Source organism: Haliotis rufescens, unplaced genomic scaffold (assembly GCF_023055435.1).
Source record: "Haliotis rufescens isolate VD_foot unplaced genomic scaffold, xgHalRufe1.0.p SCAF_6, whole genome shotgun sequence".
NCBI classification, from domain to species: Eukaryota; Metazoa; Mollusca; class Gastropoda; order Lepetellida; family Haliotidae; genus Haliotis; species Haliotis rufescens.
In genome coordinates, this window is record NW_025964334.1 from 56107450 (window position 1) to 56128354 (window position 20905).

The 20905-nt window shown below is 41.7% G+C and overlaps 1 protein-coding gene across 1 annotated transcript; it reads right to left on the minus strand.

Moving 5' to 3' along the window:
- Nucleotides 1-1459: 1459 nt before the first annotated feature.
- Nucleotides 1460-18280, minus strand: LOC124146879 (KICSTOR complex protein ITFG2-like). The gene is made up of 12 exons (XM_048386452.1): nucleotides 18082-18280; nucleotides 17171-17266; nucleotides 16576-16617; nucleotides 15733-15804; nucleotides 14430-14532; nucleotides 12502-12641; nucleotides 11222-11352; nucleotides 9810-9967; nucleotides 7743-7846; nucleotides 5944-6061; nucleotides 4132-4308; nucleotides 1460-2304 (listed from the first exon to the last, which is right to left on the minus strand). Exons 1-12 carry the CDS (start codon nucleotides 18178-18180, stop codon nucleotides 2237-2239), a joined length of 1308 nt encoding a protein of 435 aa, XP_048242409.1. The 5' UTR covers nucleotides 18181-18280; the 3' UTR covers nucleotides 1460-2236.
- Between the last annotated feature and the right edge of the window lie 2625 nt (nucleotides 18281-20905).

Consider the following 20905-nt stretch of genomic DNA (forward strand, 5'->3'; position numbering starts at 1 on the left):
CAGCGAGCCTGACCACCCGATCCCGTTAGTCGCCTTTTACGACAAGCACAGTCACCTTTTACGGCAAGTATGGGTTGCTGAAGACCTGTTCTACCCCGGAATCTTCACGGGTCTATTGCTGTTGTGACCCATTTGACCCATCGTGTTGCCTTTTGTGATTTGTGTTTCAATATAATTTGAAAATTGCACATTGAACTTGTGAGATTGTTAACAGATTTCACAACTTACTTTTGCATGATTTTTGATTTTTTTTGTTTAACCAAATAACTAAATACAATCACTCTAAGTTGATGTCACAACAGCTGTTGTGAATTTTACAATATCATAACTTTATTAATTGTAAAAACGTATCTTGTAAAATCCCCTGAAAACATTCTTAAAACAAGTTATCCTAGAGAGAAGTGGCAGCCATTTTGAATTTGTCAACTCCTTTGTCCTGTAGGTTTGAAGAAGATGAGTTTTTTTAACTTCACAGGTCTAACCACAGGGGACAGAGGGACGGAAAGGCTCACTACATAAGCTCATATTGACAAGATGAGCTAAAAATAAGTCAAATATGTTTTGGTGTTTTATTTATATATGTACAGCATACAAACGATGCACAATCATATCTCTCTTGACAAACTGTGCATTTCCTACTTCATCAATCACTGTTATATTGAGCACATTTCAATATACATTTCCATGGCCATGATGTACTGACTCACAGCAGGTTTGATAACATTACATTAGTGAAGTAAATCCAAAGTCTATCCTAGGGTAGACAGAGGTAGTACCAGGTTACTGGTGAAGACTTGACAACCTGTTTCCTGGTCAACTAGGGGCGGTCGGGTAGCCTAGTGGTTAAAGCATTCGCTTGTCACGCCGAAGTCCCGGGTTCGATTCCCGACATGGGTACAATGTGTGAAGCCCATTTCTGGTGTCCCCTGCTGTGATATTGCTGGAATATTGCTAAAAGCGGCATAAAAGCAAACTCACTCACTCACTCTGGTCTACTACTGTCTCACATGAAGTCAAATCTACCATCAGTCTCACGTGAAGTCAACACGACAGGTTACCGGTGAAGACAGTGAAACTTGACAACCTTTTTCCTGGTCCAGCTATTTGACGTTGGCTGTAGTGAGTAAATGCTGTCAACCCCACAGTCAGCAATATTCCAGCTATGACGGTGGCTGTAAACAATCAAGCCTGGACCAGACAATCCAGTTGTCCAGATTATTATGAACAACGTCCCACGACATTGGGGTATGACCCCAAGTCAACAAGAATGACCACCTGAACTAATTAGTCACAGGGGGGCACGGGTGGCCCAGTTGTCTAAGGTGCCGCGATTCACTTTGCAGAGTTGCGTCCCTTGTGCACGCCAGAAACCTATGATTGTGGGTTCGAATCCTGGTTCGCCCCGATTATATTTCTAGGTTTGTCAGCTCCATACCCGTGCTCATGGGTTTCACCGAAGTGGTAAAAGTCTGAGACCTGCATCACTTCGGGCTTTCCTCCCACATTAAGCTGACACGCCGCGATATAACTGGAATACTGTTCAAAGCAGCGTTAAACCCAACTCACTCACTCACTCACTCATTAGTCACATCTTAGGACAATCATAAAGACATACCGTATTCGACGTAATAAGCGCCCACGGTGATATTTGCTGATATATTGGCTAGTGAACAATCCCAATTAGCACCCCTTCGGATTGATCAATGTACACAAGACTTATTTATTCGCGTATAATACACACTCGCGACATAATACTAATATAATACATGCCCTTAATTATGGGCAATTAAATTCTGGAAAAATATATCTGTCGTACATAAACATTTCAGGCTGTCACTATAAACCACGAAATTTATCTTTCAACTCTGTTTTTTACATAATAGTTACATAATATTCTAATAAGAGCCCCCTATTTTTACTTTTGAGAGCGCCCTGGGCGCTTATTACATTGAATACGGTATTCTTATCCAGTATCCCCACAGGGTGCTAAAGATATAACATTCTGTACATATAACTAGATCATCCTGTAATCCATACTGGGCATTAGTGGCAAGACAGAAAACATGGCGTCGGCTTCAGATTTGTCCACAGAATCATATCCACATCTTCATGTTTCCATTGTGTCGGATCACTCATACAGTGTTACTGGACAAACTGATGTCACGGCAACTTAATATCATCAGTAAGCATCCACAGTCCCGGACCTTCCCCTGCTTGATGTAGTCCACTCCGGCGGTTATGTCTTGCCGTGGAAGCCGTACAGCACCCAGTGGTACAGCTGCCGCAGCTGGTCTGACCGCTTGGCTGAAACATTCACCAGAAACATACAATATCATCTACAAGGGTTGAAACAAAAAACTTTGGGAATATTGGCTGAAAAATTCACCAGAAACATACAATATCATCAACAAGGGTTGAAACAAAAAACTTTGGGAATTTTGGCTGAAACATTCACCAGAAACCTACAATATCATCAACAAGGGTTGAAACAAAAAACTTTGGTAATATTGGCTGAAACATTCACCAGAAACCTACAATATCAACAACAAGGGTTGAAACAAAAAACTTGGGAATATTTGGAAATGTGTATTTTAAAAGTGGAAGTTGATTGGTTACTTGAATCAATATACCATCATACTGCAGTATTGACGAGGACAATCATATGACATCATACATTGCTCAGGACATCACAAATTTAAAACATGATGTGTGTGTTTGTTGTTTAATGCCGCACTCAGTAATATTCCAGCTACATGACAGTGGCCAGAAAATAATGGAGTCTGACCACCTGATCTATTTAGTCGCCTGATACAACCGGCATAGGTTGCTGGGGATCTATACTATCCCGGACCTACAACTTTATAGGTGAGGTGAGGTGAAATTGGGTTTAACGTCGCGTCCAAGATTATTGCACTTATATAGCGACGTGCATGCACGTGTATGTGTGTGTGTGGCTGCTTGTACTAGTCCGGACTGAAGCTGATTTATAGTGCTAGCTCACTGAGATACCATGCCGCAGTTTAACATGAATACCCCACTCAGACACAGTATACTGACTCCGAGCCGACCAGTCCTTGTTTTAGCCCCTTAATGCCGAGCGCCAGACAGGGTAACAACAAGTACAATCTTTTAACGTCTTTTTGTATGACGCGGCCCGGGATCGAACCCTGGACCTTCCGCTCTCCGGGCGCACGCTCTACCACAAGACCACGGAGGCGGTCTTACAACTTTATAAGCAAGAGCTTGGTGCTGACAGACCAAGAACAACATTCTTTGATATCTCGGATTTGAAGCCTCCACTTGTAGATCTAAGGGAAACAACTCTGTACACATTTCAGCACTTAGTCAGCAGGATCAAATCTGATCTCTTGCCAGGCATGCATTCTTTAGCTGTGGCTCAGATAATGAATCATGCTGAATAGATGTATTAGATGACAGAGATTTGGAGCTGTACATGAAAATGTATTTTTCATATATTTTGGCTTGACTAACAAGCGGGCAGTCGGGTAGCCTAGTGGTTAGAGTGGTTCGCTCGTCACGCTGAAGACCCGGGTTCGATTCCCTGACATAGGTACAGCCCATTTCTGGTGTCCCCCGCCGTGATATTGCTGGAATATTGCTAAAAGCGGCGTAAAACAATACTCACTCACTCACTTGACTAACAAGCCTATTCATAGTCCAATCAAAATCAACATCCGGTTCGTGAACTGGCTTTCAGATTTTGGTTGATTGCAGGATTTGCAATGCATGTGTACTGTCAACTTAGCGTCAACAGATATTTTCCGAACTTTTCATATTTTTAATCAAGGTGCTCACATGATTTGTTGCACTTCACGAAATAAGGTCCCTTTTATCCCAATATAGATTTTGATTATCGATCAGATCTTCTTCAATGGGTGTTGCCATTTGTTTGAATAAAATGCAAGTGATGTGAGAGGAGGAATCTGATTGGTCAAAAGGATGGGACATAACTTGTTATAGCCACTGGTGGCGCTACAAACGAGCCAAGAAATTCCAGCCTAGTTTGACAATGGTGGAAACTGGACTATCACAGTCAGTTCACACCCTTGCCTAAGATGGATCACAACAAACACACAAGCGTTGTCAGGGACGTTATAAACATGGACGTACGATCTATGTTCAGTCTGGCCAGCAGCTGCCGCGTGTCGTCCCTCCGGCCCATGACGGTGAGCAGGTTGGTGGACTCCACCTCGGGGAGGTTGATGTTGTAGTAGATGTAGATGCGGTTGTTGAATGTTGCGTACACAAAACATGGCACGTTGCCTTGGTCCGGTAAAGCAAAGAAACCTGAAACGTGCGGAACAGAGTGCTACTTAAAACAAATGCTAATACTCTTCTGTTGCTAAGTCTTCATTATCTTTGCTTGAAATGACACATTAGACTTGTCAAGTCCTATTAAATATATCTCTGCATGTCTGAAGGCTCTTGAACATAATCCTACCATGCATTCATGTGCTAACATAATCCTACCCTGTATTCATGTGCTTACATAATCCTACCCTGTATTCATGTGCTTACATAATCCTACCCTGTATTCATGTGCTAACATAATCCTACCCTGTATTCATGTGCTAACATAATTCTACCCTGTATTCATGTGCTTACATAATCCTACCCTGTATTCATGTGCTAACATAATCCTACCCTGTATTCATGTGCTAACATAATCCTACCCTGTATTCATGTGCTAACATAATCCTACCCTGTATTCATGTGCTAACATAATCCTACCCTGTATTCATGTGCTAACATAATCCTACCCTGTATTCATGTGCTAACAAAATCCTATCCTGTATTCATGTGCTAACCTAATCCTACCCTGTATTCATGTGCTAACCTAATCCTACCCTGTATTCATGTGCTAACATAATCCTATCCTGTATTCATGTGCTAACATAATCCTACCCTGTATTCATGTGCTAACCTAATCCTATCCTGTATTCATGTGCTAACATAATACTACCCTGTATTCATGTGCTAACATAATCCTACCCTGTATTCATGTGCTAACATAATCCTACCCTGTATTCATGTGCTAACATAATCCTACCCTGTATTCATGTGCTAACTTAATCCTACCCTGTATTCATGTGCTAACCTAATCATACCCTGTATTCATGTGCTAACATAATCCTACCCTGTATTCAGTGCTAACATAATCCTACCCTGTATTCATGTGCTAACATAATCCTACCCTGTATTCATGTGCTAACATAATCCTACCCTGTATTCATGTGCTAACATAATCCTACCCTGTATTCACTTAACCTTTGTACATCATAAAGAATTAGCTGACAAAACTTCAAAATCTTTCATGGGTACATAATTGCAATTAAATAACATGTATTCATTGCACTAATTTATCTTTTAATGATGTGCACAGCTCAAACATTCTCAAGTGAGTGAATTGGATTTAACGCTGCTTTGAACAGTATTCCAGTTATATCTCGGCTTGTCAGCTTAATGTGGGAGGAGTGAGTGAGTATGGTTTTACGCCAATTTTAGCTATATTCCAGCAATATCACGGCGGGGGACACCAGAAATGGGCTTCACACATTGTACCCATGTCGGGAATCGAACCTGGGTCTTCGGCGTGACGAGCGAACTCTTTAACCACTAGGCTACCTGACCGCCCCTAATGTGGGAGGAATGCCGGGAGTATTGCAGGTCTCAGACGTTTACCACTTTGGTGAAATCCACGAACATGGGAATGGTGCTGACAAGCCTAAAATCATGATCAGGGCAAACTGGGATTCGAACCCACAATCATAGGTTTCGGGTGTGTCCAAGGGACGCAACTCTGTACAGCAAATTGTGGCGCATTAGATGACAGGGCCACTCGTGCACCCAAACCTTAAAACGAATGTTCCATAGAAGAAAGCTTGTGAAATTTCACAACTGTTACAATATTTGAAGACCTACCTGCAGAGAAGGCGGCGACATTTTCCTCGAACTGGTACCTGACCACCTCTCGACTGTGGTTGACGATATACGTCTGTCCATCCCAAGAACAACACACAACCTCCTCACGGTTGTTACCCTAGTCACAAGAAAACACATTCTACATCACGATCTCCACGGTAACACAAACATAATCTGTCATACAGACTCTGCTAAGGTTACCATAGCAACATGCTCTACAATAACGACAACAGGACCAAATAGCACCCATATTGAAAAATTATTGTCTTCTAAGACATGACCCAATTATGACTATCCATTTCACGCGTAAATATTGTCATACATTTTTCACTCTTCTTAGAGAAGAAGCATATATCAGAGTAACGGTTGTAGATGTGATGCTTTTGGCAGCATATACAGTCAAGTCCCGTTAATCCGACATTGTTGGTTGCATATGATTATGTCGGATTAACGAGTATGTCGGATAAAAACGAAATTAGGTATTATCAACGTTTGTTATCGAAAATTGGACAACTACACGATAGATAACGATTCAAACATGTTGTAATAAAAAAAGGAAAAAGGAAATATTCATATTGTTGTGTTACATTGTTCGCGAAATATGTTTTCTAATCATGCAACCTCTAAAGTTTAACACAAAACACAAAGTTTATCTCTGCAGCCGTTTAAATATGCAGCTACTCGCCGACTCGTCTCGCATCAAAACACGGGGCTGTGTACTCGCGGGCAGTTGACCATGGAGTACGCTGATCACTGTGTCAGATTAACGAGACTTATTAATGAGTGATTACAGCAAATCGTTGCAAATTAGGTGTGTCGGAGTCGGAGTGCGAGACTGTCGGATTAACAGGTCTAAACAGCACTGATTTAATCGGTTCCCATCATTTGTGTCGGATAAAGCCTATTGTCGGATTAACGAGTGTCGGATAAACGAGACTTGACTATATATTGAATGAAATGTAAATGTTTATGCTGTTTACATCCCTCAAAAGCCACTATTTCCCATTCAACATGTTTCATATCTTTAAGCCTGCTACTCTACACAACGTACAAATGACCATATTTTCCATGAAATTCGTGCCACACCCTTTCAGACACCCACTCTACACACTGAATAAAAAGCAATATTTCCCTTCCAACAAGTGCCAAACTTCTCAGCCACCTACTCCACACATCGCACAAACGGCACAATTTCCCATGCAACATTTGCGATAACCGATAACCTAACATAATCAAAGTAGGGATAATTTGACTTTCATGAGTTAGTCCTAGACGGATTTTGCGATTCCGCAAGTGTGGAAATATTTGCAGAAAACGTAACTTACCACAGAATTGCAGAAAAATTCACAGAATTTGCTTTTTTTTAGCAATCAATTCACAAATTTTCATGATTTTCAGTCTTCTTTATCAAATTTTGCTTTTGAATGACGCCCAAACACTTAAAATGTTATTCAAACATACAAAATATCCCACAATAAAACGAAATTTGAAATAATTATATCTCATTATCAAATGTTTTTGTGTCTAACTATAAACAAATATTCATGATACTATGCATATTTATTTGCATAATTGGATGTCTTGAAATGTCTAAATGCAAGAGACTTTTTGTAGAATTGTGCAACTTTAGCCGCAGAATTCATCTGGGGCTGAGTTACACATGGCCTTGTTTCGTTACTTGACTGGAAATAGACACTCGTCACTATTACACCCCATCCTGGAGGATATTTCAATGTTATACTATTGCCCTTGTAAATATGTGATACAATCCCACACAGACTGGCGGCTGTTCCACTGACCGTTACGTCCAGTTTGTGCAGAGAGAACAGCTGATGATCCACCTGGAGTGACCACACGATCTTGTCCGACTCCGTCTTGTCTGACTGCACTAGGACCAGGCTGCCTGCAAGGAGGATGACATATTGTATCGAGTCTTCAGACCACAGCCAAGGGCAGACTTAACGACAAGCATCTTCCCGAGGCAAGGGAGTTAACTGACTATCAAAGTCCAGTTTCCACCCTTGCCAAACTAGGCTGCAATTATGGAGTTACATCTTGGCTGGACTAACGAGTTTATGCATAGTCCAAGCAAAATCTCATTACCAAATCAAAATCCGGTTTGTAAACTGCCGTGCATATATCGTTTGATTGCAGGATTTGTAAAAGCATGTGGACTGCCAACTCGGCGTCAACAAATATTTTTTTCTAAATCTTTTCTTGTTTTTAATCAAGGTGCTCACTTGATAAGATGCACATCGTGAAGTAAGACCTGTTTTATTACAATATAGATTTTGATTATTTAACTGAATGTCTTCAATTAGCGCCGTTTTTTTTGTTTGAAGCAATTGCAAGTGATATGAGAGGTGGAATCTGATTGGTCAATCAGAGGGACATAGAAGGGACATAGATCGTAATAGCCACTGGTGGCGCTACGATTGAGGCCAGAAATTCCAGTCTGGTTCGGCAAGGGTGGAAACTGGAGTTTTACAGACAGTTCACTCTCTTGAATTGAGAAGATGAACAACAAAGTGTGGCTGGACTTTACACAGGGGTTGACCGCTGGTCATCAATCAAATGGTTGAGGTTCTGTGTGTTTGCTGTTGTTTGTTTTAACCTGCACCCTGCAATATTCTAGCGGTAAGCAGAGGCTGTGAATAATTGAGTATGGACCAGACAATCCAGTGATTGACATCATGAGCATCGATCCAGCAATTGGGATACGATGACATGCACCAGCCAAGTGAGTGACCCGATCACTTTAGTCGCCTCTTACAACAAGCGTAGTTGCCCCTTACAGCAAGCATGGGTTGCTGAAGACCTATTCTCTACCCGGATCTTCACGGATCACACTTTTGAATATGGGAGTATATTGATATACCTACGATCATACCTGGCATTCTGCATTCTGCCGATATAAATATACCACCTGTCCCTGTTACACACAGAGATCTTAGTAGTAAGATGATCGTAACCTCCATACTTACAGACTTTTAACAATCATAGCACTAAGATCACTTTGTGGAACAGGTCCTAGAAAGTATAGTTAAGGTTTTATGGGATACTAGGGGAGAGGAAAGTTGATTGTTTTTTTCTTTATTTAATCTATGATATGCTATTTTGGCATACTGATATATACTCACCACCCAAAGAAACGCGAACCATAGAAACATATAGAGAAGTATGTATGTCAAAAGAGATGTTTCCAAAGTGTACCACTTAATGACAAAACTAACAGTCTAGTGTTACCAGTGTCTTTATTCTTATCACGATATGCTGCAAGTGATTTCCAAACTTTACCCACTAATCCTGTACACGACAAATGATGCATCTCGGGTCATGGATCTATGACGTCTAATGTGACGTTCACACAACATTACAGTATGTTCGTTTGTGTGTCAAACCAATCTAATATCTCTTGAATATGAGTAATTCTTGTTATTAGCCAACATGCATGGTATTCGCGTTATCTTGTGGGTGAGTATACATAGCTTCATTGGGTGAGTGGTTTAACAGCGCTTTTAACAGTATTCCAGTTATATTGCGGGGTGTCAGCTTAATGTGGGAGGAAAGTTCGAAGTGATGCAGGTCACTTCGGTGAAATCCATGAGCACGGGTATGGTGCTGACAAACCTAGAAACATAATCAGGGCGAACCGAGATTCGAACCCACAATCATAGGGTTCTGGCGTGCCCAAGGACCACATCTGCACAGCGAATCGCGGCAACTTAGACAACTGGGCCACCCGTGCCCCCCATAGGGTCATTGGGGTCAAATGCAAACCTTGGTATAAATTTAAGACACAAAGTTTGTACATCCACCAAAGTGTTACAAGTGCTAACTTCATCATGTGTTATACTGACACTTACCATCTAGAGTGGCCAGGGCATAGAAAGACGATGCTTTGTCATCTTCTTGCTTTCTCTCTCGTTTTATCCCCCCAACGATGACAGTGGACACTTCCTTGTTACGAGCTCTGCATGACCCCAGGGGATGGTACACGAAGGACTGCTGAGTCGACTCCTCACTGGAATAGAACCCAGGTTAATGGTGGGATCAGCAAACGCTTTAACCACGGGGCTGTCGTATTACTCGTCCTTTTTTGAGTTTTCTCATTAAAATCAAATCTAAGTTCTTGCTGCTGCAAAATGCAAAACAAAGATCTGAGGACATCCCATTATGGGTCACGTCAGAACGACCTTTCATCCGACCAGTCAAAGCTTTGCTTACAAGATCATGAAAGTGACAGTCGGAATGTGTTTTCTAATCATACAACCTCAAAAACGTTAATACGAGGTATTCCGAACGACAGTTACGGCCCGTACGACTGATTCCGTCAAAATTATCGTCTATCTCTCGCTTCCGCGGGATAAACATTTCAATGGGTGAGGCGTTGCACAGTACGTGGGAAGCACTGCCATTCAATCACAAAGATATATTAGACGTTCCAGAATGTTCTTTTGTTCAGTTTTCAAAATTTTAATCGAGGACTGTGTCAACATATTTTTTAAGCGTAGTCTGAAATGGAAGATTGAAACGAATGCTGTAAAGCTCTAGAAAGCTGCTTTCAAATTGGCTGATATCAACTTCTTGTAAGTCGGTTCAGTTATTAGTCAAAGTTCGTGAAAAGTCATTCTGATGTGACCCGTAATGGGATGTCCTCAGATCTTTGTTCAGCGGTAGCGGGAAATTAGATCTGATTTTAATGAGATTGTTTTTGAAGAGTTTGATGTATGACATACGACATGATGACTGTTGGAGCTACCAGACCTGTGTTCTATATACGACTGGCCATGTTCTATGTATGTTCTTACTGTGTTCTACGTACAACACACCTGTGTTCTACTAACTGACCTGTGTTTTACATACAACACACCTGTTCTATGGACTGACCTGTGTTCTAATAACTGACCTGTGTTCTATGTACAACACACCTATGTTCTACGTACAACACACCTGTGTTCTATGGACTGACCTGTGTTCTAATAACTGACCTGTGTTCTATGTACAACACACCTATGTTCTACGTACAACACACCTGTGTTCTATGGACTGACCTGTGTTCTAATAACTGACCTGTGTTCTATGTACAACACACCTGTGTTCTATGGACTGACCTGTGTTCTAATAACTGACCTGTGTTCTACGTACAACACACCTATGTTCTACGTACAACACACCTGTGTTCTATGGACTGACCTGTGTTCTAATAACTGACCTGTGTTCTATGTACAACACACCTATGTTCTACGTACAACACACCTGTGTTCTATGGACTGACCTGTGTTCTACATGGGGTTGCTCCATCCTGATGTTGGTTCCCTGCAGCAGAGTGACCAGTGTTCCGCCCGGCTGGGACGCCAGCAGTTGAGGCTTGCCCTCTCCACAACTGTTCACTGTCATTGATCCGATCTACGCAGGGAGTGAGTGATGGTAACAGATTACGTAGCAGAGTAATAATGCAACAACAATACGATGACGGCTGCTCTACTCCTTGACGGACATCAAAGAATTCTTCAAACAATCATGAAATACTCATATCCTCCACCAAAATGACATGTACGGTTGTGTGCAAGGCAAGAAATATTGTACGTTTTTTCAAGATCTGCTCTGGGAACGAGCACTAGCGTCATTTTCAGTCTAAGTCTAAGTCATTGCTATGGAAACTTGAACAATAAATTTGTCAGAAATCCCAAACTATCAAAAGGCACCAGTTTACCACTTGATCTATCTATGTGCCAAGTTTGGTTAAGATATCTCTCATGATTTTTTAGTACTGCTCCAGAAACGATAAGTGACAGACAGACAGCACCCATTCCTATATCACCCTTCCACTTCATGGCGGGGGATAATAATCACATTTGGCAAGCTACCACTTGTTGTATTGTATGAACTCATAACAACCAAGTCAATGCATAGCTCACCTGGCACGCCAGCTGCCACTTCTGGGGTTGTATGAACTCATAACAACCAAGTTCATGTATAGCTCACCTGGCCAGCTAGCTGCCACTTCTGGTGTTGTATGAACTCATAACAACCAAGTCAATGCATAGCTCACCTGGCACGCCAGCTGCCACTTCTGGGGTTGTATGAACTCATAACAACCAAGTTCATGTATAGCTCACCTGGCCAGCTAGCTGCCACTTGTTGTATTGTATGAACTCATAACAACCAAGTCCATGTATAGCTCACCTGGCCAGCCAACTGCCACTTCTGGTGTTGTATGAACTCATAACAACCAAGTCCATGCAGAGCTCACCTGGCCAGCTAGCTGCCACTTCTGGTGTTGTATGAACTCATAACAACCAAGTCCATGTATAGCTCACCTGGCCAGCCAACTGCCACTTCTGGTGTTGTATGAAATCATAGCAACCAAGTCCATGCATAGCTCACCTGGCCAGCCAACTGCCACTTCTAATGTTGTATCAACTCATAACAACCAAGTCCATGCATAGCTCACCTGGCCAACCAACTGCCACTTATGTATAGCTCACCTGGCCAGCCAACTGCCACTTCTGGTGTTGTATGAACTTATAACAACCAAGTCCATGTATAGCTCACCTGGCCAGCCAACTGCCACTTCTGGTGTTGTATGAACTGTCCTGTGGAGTAGGCGTCGCTGTCTACTCCGGACTGCCATCGGAATGTCCGCACCACTCTGTCTGAGTAGCCCACAACCAACTCTGTTTGGCCATCGCCATCTTAAAAACATGACACAGTTTGAAGTTTTCAAATCATTTCTTTTATAAGCTTGAACATTTGGACAGCTCATTTATTATGGGGGGTTTAGGGTCATGAAAATATGTTACATGTATTTAGGGGGACGTCAGCAAAACATAATACAGTCCTCAGACAAATCTCACTGCTGAGATAGCTTATGTAAGTCACAATGAAATGGAGCTAAGTACTGTATTTTCTTGAGTATAGTGCGCACCCAAGTATAATGCGCACCCCTCTCTAGCAAAATTCAGTATTTTTAAAAAAATTATTATATTACGAGTCAAAGTATGGCATTTATGATATATATATCCATTCTCTGTCAACTAAAATTTGTTTCAAGGCATCAATAGCGGTAATCTGACCGCAGTTGCTGTTAATAATGGTGAATGTGCGATCTTCCGATCACTTCACACATGATTTCATCGAAATTAATTAAAACAATATTAAAAGAAACTTTGAATAAAATTAACGAAATAAGTTACTAACATAAGTCCAGATATACAATGAACACTTTTTTTAACCAGACAGTGTAATTACAAGATTAATTTGCATACTTCAGTACGGATTTGTTGACATGGTATTTCCGGTGTTACGTGCTCATGGTAATCTCTTTGGGTCAAAACATCAAAAGTCATTATGGCGTGTATAATGCGCACCCCCTTCTACACAGCTGTGTTTTTTAGACAAAAAGTGTGCACTATACTCAAGAAAATAGGGTAAATGAAAGCTTCTGTGCCCTTTAAAACATATAAAATATATAGTTATCAAGTAATCAGAAATATAGGTAAGTTCTTGTGGATCTATATGGTTATGAAACCCACGGAATACTTTTTAACTTTTTAAAACCCTTTTGAATGTATGATTTAACTAACCCACTGGGGATATACATCATTGACAGCTGATGTGTCATGTAGAGAAATGACAACACTTTTTAGAATGTCAATCACTGCACATGGTCAGACTTTGACAGTTACCTGTGTCAGCTATGACAGTTACCTGTATCAGCTATGACAGTTACCTGTATCAGCTATGACAGTTACCTGTATCAGCTATGACAGTTACCTGTATCAGCTATGACAGTTACCTGTATCGGCTATGACAGTTACCTGTATCGGCTATGACCGTTACCTGTATCGGCTATGACAGTTACCTGTATCAGCTATGACAGTTACCTGTATCAGCTATGACAGTTACATGTATCACCTATGACAGTCACCTGTATCAGCTAAGACAGTTACCTGTATCAGCTATGGCAGTTACCTATATCAGCTATGACAGTTACCTATATCAGCTATGACAGTTACCTGTATCGGCTATGACAGTTACCTGTATCGGCTATGACAGTTACCTGTATCAGCTATGACAGTTACCTGTATCAGCTATGACAGTTACCTGTATCGGCTATGACAGTTACCTGTATCAGCTATGACAGTTACCTGTATCAGCTATGACAGTTACCTGTATCGGCTATGACAGTTACCTGTATCGGCTATGACAGTTACCTGTATCAGCTATGACAGTTACCTGTATCGGCTATGAGCATGACCTTGCCGTTGGCTGGGAGGTGCTGTGTGTAGGCTATGACAGTTACCTGTATCGGCTATGAGCATGACCTTGCCGTTGGCTGGGAGGTGCTGTGTGTAGGCTATGACAGTTACCTGTATCGGCTATGACAGTTACCTGTATCGGCTATGAGCATGACCTTGCCGTTGGCTGGGAGGTGCTGTGTGTAGGCTATGACAGTTACCTGTATCAGCTATGACAGTTACCTGTATCGGCTATGAGCATGACCTTGCCGTTTGCTGGGAGATGCTGTGTGTAGGCAGGCTTGAGGATTCTGATGTCAATATCACTCTCATCCTCTTTCAGGAACTGTCAACAGGTGAAATCAGGCAGCTATAGGACATCATGCATGTCATCTCAAGTTACATTTACACCTGGACACAGAACCTGAACACAATATACCGTACAGTTGGTTGTAGGCATAGGACCATCTGTCCTGTCTACTACAGACACCTACCACTGTCCTGTCTACTACAGACACCTACCTCTGACCTGTCTACTACAGACACCTACCTCTGACCTGTCTACTACAGACACCTACCACTGACCTGTATACTACATCTGGGCTGTCTACTACAGATACCTACCTCTGACCTGTCTACTACAGACACCTACCTCTGACCTGTCTACTACAGACACCTACCACTGTCCTGTCTACTACATCTGGGCTGTCTACTACAGATACCTACCTCTGACCTGTCTACTACAGATACCTACCACTGTCCTGTCTACTACATCTGGGCTGTCTACTACAGACACCTACCTCTGACCTGTCTACTACAGACACCTAACTCTGACCTGTCTACTACAGACACCTACCTCTGACCTGTCTACTACAGACACCTACTACTGTCCTGTCTACTACAGACACCTACCACTGACCTGTCTACTACAGACACCTACCATTGTCCTGTCTACTACAGACACCTACTACTGTCCTGTCTACTACAGACACCTACCATTGTCCTGTATACTACAGACACCTACTACTGTCCTGTCTACTACAGACACCTACCATTGTCCTGTATACTACAGACACCTACTACTGACCTGTCTACTACAGACACCTAATACTGTCCTGTCTACTACAGACACCTACCACTGACTTGTCTACTACAGACACCTACTACTGTCCTGTCTACTACAGACACCTACCTCTGACCTGTCTACTACAGACACCTACCATTGTCCTGTCTACTACAGACACCTACTACTGTCCTGTCTACTACATCTCACCTGTCTACTACAGACACCTACCACTGTCCTGTCTACTACAGACACCTACCTCTGACCTGTCTACTACAGACACCTACCTCTGACCTGTCTACTACAGACATCTACCTCTGACCTGTCTACTACAGACACCTACCACTGACCTGTCTACTACAGACACCTACCTCTGACCTGTCTACTACAGACACCTACCTCTGACCTGTCTACTACAGACACCTACTACTGTCCTGTCTAGTACAGACACCTACCTCTGACCTGTCTACTACAGACACCTACCTCTATGCTGCCCTCTGGCCTGATGTCGAAGATGTAGCACCAGCCTTCAGCCGTAAGGCAAACCAGGTTGTTCTGTAACGATGACAACATTCATAAATGTACTAAATATAATTTCAAGTCGTTTAATGTCTCAAAACTGAATGAAATTGTGAAAGAGTTGGGTGTAGTGCTGCTTTGTATTTCAGTTATCCCAACATTTCAGATTCATGTTTAAAGAAAACCAGAAATGATGCAGGTCTCAGACATTTACCACTTTGATGAAACCCAGAGGCACTGGTATTGTCCCACAATCTAGTTTGTTAGTGGTATAACACTGCACTCAGCAATGTTCAACTCTGTAAATAATAATCGAGTCTGGACCAGACAATCCAGAGCATCGATCTACTCAATTTGGATATGATGACATGCATCAACTAAGTCAGCGAGTTTGACCAGTCACCACCTGATCCTGTTAGTCGCCTCATATGGCAAGCATGGGTTGATGAAAAACAATTCTACCCCGGATCTTAGGATTAGTAAGGTAATGGCCTCGCAAGGCCTCGTAGGGGGCCCTTAATATGGTGAATATGGTAGTTTATATAAACGTCACAAATAACTTGTGGAAAACATTGTTCTGTTGGGCCTCTATTAAGACAGGCATGGGTTGCTGAAGACCAATTCTAATCTGGAACTTCATTGGGGGCAGAAAATAGTAAATGTTATCATTTTACCAATTTACATCTCCTTTCAATTTCATTTTTACAGCAAGGATATTTTTCCTCTTGTTTCTGCATCTTCAGATAAGTCACTGTACATTTTTACTGTGCTCTGTAATTCCTACAACTTAAAATATCTAAGGATTACCTTTCCTTTATTGCATATGTCTCCCAGTCCTATACATGTTATCTGAAAAGGTGAAATCAGAACATTTGAAACTAATCTCAACATGATCAACTTTAAGATGACTCATTATAATAGCCATGTATAACAATCCATATAATATGGTTAGATAAATTGTAAAGAGAGACATTTATCCCCCCCCCCCCCCCCCACCCACCCTCTCCAAGTTATGTATAAATTTAAAAAAAATAATTCTATAAAGCACAGTGTTGTGACAGACGTTACTTTAATGTCCATATATACACTCGAGTCTTCTAATTTCAGTCTGGAAAGGAATAAAGTGTATAGCCTGCTACAGCTGAGAAGTGAATGTATCATTAAGTTGCCTATATGCTCTGGGTTCAGTAAGAGAGACAAAGAGAGACAGGGACAGACATAAGCACTAATGGTCCGAGACTTGTGTAAATCTAGAGAGAATAGTTGTTTTGTAAATATGTGGTTGTTTCACATAAATCACTTTACAAAATAAATGGTTACTACCCCTAGAGATCCCTTGCCTGAAACTGAAATATCTGCAAAAGTTATCGTCTACTTTGATCCATGACTCTAATCTACAAACCATTCCAAGATCTGAAGTCTTTCTCCAAGGTGTGACACTGCTGCCTTTAAAGACTGACAGGTCTCCATCAATGTTCCCAACAACAAGCTCATTATACTGTAAATAGAAATTAGTGCTTTGCATAGCAGGGTAGCCATACAGGATAGTAGTCAGCAACAATAACCTTGCTGCATTATTTTGTTAAATGGGAATCAGTCAGAATGTAAAATGTAGTGTTCTGTCTGTAGCGGCCATAAAATTTCCGAGTCCCGTGATGGTATTCGAACCACGGACCTTCTGATCCAAGGTCGAATGCCTTATCCACATGACCAAATAGGTTAACCCTGTCAAGCAAGCTGACAAAAATTAAGGTAAGGATGTCATCTGTGGGTTGACTCCACGCCCTGCTACATACTCCCTCGTCAACGGAAGGCACGTCCCGGGCCACATAGTAGGGTACTGAGGCTTTTTTTGCTCAAATTTAATATGAATGGCTCAGCCCCACGTTGGGCGCCAATGGAGCGGCCATAAAATGTCCGAGTCCCGTGATGGGATTTGAACCACAGACCTTCTGATCAGAGGTCGGATGCCTTGTCCACATGACCAAAGAGGTTAACCCTGTCAGCAAGCTGACAAGGTAAGGATGTCATCTGTGGGATGACTCCACGCCCTGCTAGATGAGCATTTTTAAGAAACACAAGATATTGGACCCTTTCCCAATCCTATTGAAGTGACAAGAGTTTCTTAGAGAATTACAAACATTATCATTCGAATGTGATTGATACAACGACAGTTATACAATACATTGATGGGATTAAAGTTATAGATGGGACTAAATATATTGGTGTTTGCCAACAGCAGATTCTTATAAACAGAGACCTTTCGTATTGTTGAACCGAATATCAGTCAACACCCAATCACCAGCAGCTTACCTTATCATTATCAACATCGCCAAGCACCATCGCCTGATTGAGCAAGTTCCCCGAAAACTCTACCTCCACCCGTTCAACAAACGATACAGTCCGCCACATGATGGATGCTGTAGAGAGCTGTCAGTCTCCATCAAACTTCAAATGTGCAGAAATGTGTACAGCGACCTCGAGCAGAAGGAAATCTAAGGGAGACAACTCTCACACTTCTAACCTCGTGTCGCCCGCTAAACATTTTAATCACGAATTCACATCTGTGAGGTTTGCCTGATTTTGACTGATTCCATATAAACAATTGTTTGTTGTGAAAAGATCTAAAAAATGTGTTAAGTAGTGAAGCCTATACCGGTCTATACCTCTGTCTGTGAGGTACGATGACACGCTCTCAACTACGTCACGAAGGATTATTGTTATGATGGTTTTTGAACGTGATTTTTTATATCAAGTCTTTGAATGACATTTAGAAGTGATACCCATAAGAGAGAATTTACGGATGTCAACTTCTCTATTATGAGGAACACAACATTTCGGTGTATACTTGCTAATTACCAAGCAGTCCTAATTAACCCCTGCCTTCTATTTACCCATTGCTTGTCTGCAGGGAGAAAGAGAACCAATCAAGGACTGGCCAGAAGACTGCCCGTCAGTACCTGGATGCCGTTGGCCCCTTGGTGCTCAGGAACAGAGGAAATATGAACTGAGAACTTTGAGATGAAGATTTTTTGTGCTGAACCTTCTTCAGTTTTAAACATTAATACATGCGAGCAATGGTGCTTTCGTTTATTGATTGTCATAAATTGTTGTAAAATTGTCAAATGTCAACTGAAACATTGTTATGAAATTACACGTATCAAAACACGGACCTAAGTACTTGTTTCTTGTCTTTTTTTTAATTAAAACTCAATCTCATTAAAATCAGATCTTAGTTCTCGCTACCGCTAAACAAAGATCTGAGGACATCCCATTACGGGTCACGTCAGCACGACCTTTCATCCAACCAATCAGAGCGTCGCTTACCAGATTCTGAAAGTGACAGTCGGAATGTGTTTTCTAATACAACCTCGAGATATTTAACACGGGGTATTCCGAACGACAGTTACGGGTTTTATGATTATATCCATACAATCTAGGCCATCTATAAGCCATTCCAGAATGTTGTTTTGGTCAGTTTAATTTTTTTTAAATCGAGAATACGCCAAAATATGTTTCGAAGCGTAGTCGCCAGTTTGAAACTAGTGCCGTAAAGCTCGAGATAGCTGCCTTCTGATTGGCAAATGTCGATTTCTTGTCAGTCATTTCATTGGTCGGTCAATGTTCGCGAAAGGTCGTTCTGACGTGACCCGTAATGGGATGTCCTCAGATCTTTGGTTAGCGGTAGCGAAAACTAAGATCTGATTTTAATGAGATTGATTAAAACTGGAAAATGCAATTCCTATGACAGGGATTAGGATGGAGAATAGTGGTGGAATCATCAGTAATATATGCAGTTTTAGCGATTTTGCGTTATGCGAGAATTCCCTAATGAACATCAGCGCTAATTTACTGCTGGCTTTGCTTGTTATTTTTTCCATCTTTGTTATCGTATTACTTTTGTTGTTTTTTCACATGTACATAAAAATGCTCCCAGCATCCTTGGATTCATTCTCCTGAATGAGTAAGCATATATTCTGAAACGTAAGGAGTGAGTGAGTGAGTGAGTGAGTGAGTGAGTGAGTGAGTGAGTTGGGTTTAACGCCCCTATTAACAGTATTCCGGTTATATCACGGCGTGTCAGCTTAATGTGGGAGGAAAGCCCGAAGTGATGCAGGTCTCAAACGTTTACCACTTCGGTGAAACCCACGAGCACGGGTATGGTGCTGACAAACCTAGAAACATAATCGGGGCAAACCGGGATTCGAACCCACAATCATAGGTTTCTGGCTTGCCCAAGGGACGCAACTCTGCACAGCGAATCGCGGCGCCTTAGACGACTGGGCCAGCCGTGCCCCCTCATAACTAAGGAGGTGACATCTATAAAATTGTTATTTTTAATATTCTCTAACTTACAGATTTCAAAATAATTAATTGATATCTATCAGCTCGCTTGTGGTATATCCTTAATTGGTATTTGCGCTCAATCGTTCCGACACTAATCGGTTTGATTTGTAGATTAGCTGGAGTGTGGTGTTGCCATGACGATAGTGTAACAACGGACCCCGGGGCAAGTCAGTAATATCGGTTAATATAAAATGACGTAGTGATCACACTCTGTTATATATATATATATATATATATATATAGAGAGAGAAAACCACAGGTCCACGATGCAAGTAATCAATGGGGATGGTACCACAATGGCTATTCATATTTACCAATATCAATTATTTCGTATTTGGATTAGTTCAAAATTAATGCAAAGTGGGTTTTTTCAAAATACTTGAATAAAACTTGCTTAGACTAGCAGGCATGGAGCCGTCCCACAGACGACATCCTCACCTTGTCAGCTTGCTCTTTGATCATGTGGACAAGGTGTCCTACCTCGTATCAGAAGGTCCGTGGTTTAGATCCCATCACAGAACTCGAAAAGTTTATGGCCGCTCACGAGCATAGTCTGCCGTTTCACCTAAACGTTTACAGTACCCTACTGGATGATGAAATCCAATGATGCGGATGATGACTGCAGATTATGCGCAGTGCAGGGATGTTATCACTAAAACACACTCCTCTCGCTGTGGATTGCAAGACTCTGTTTGCTTGGTCGTTTGTTGTTTGACACCGCACTCATCAATATTCCAGCTATATGACGGCTTTCTGAAACTAATCGAGCCTGGATAAGACAATCCAGTGT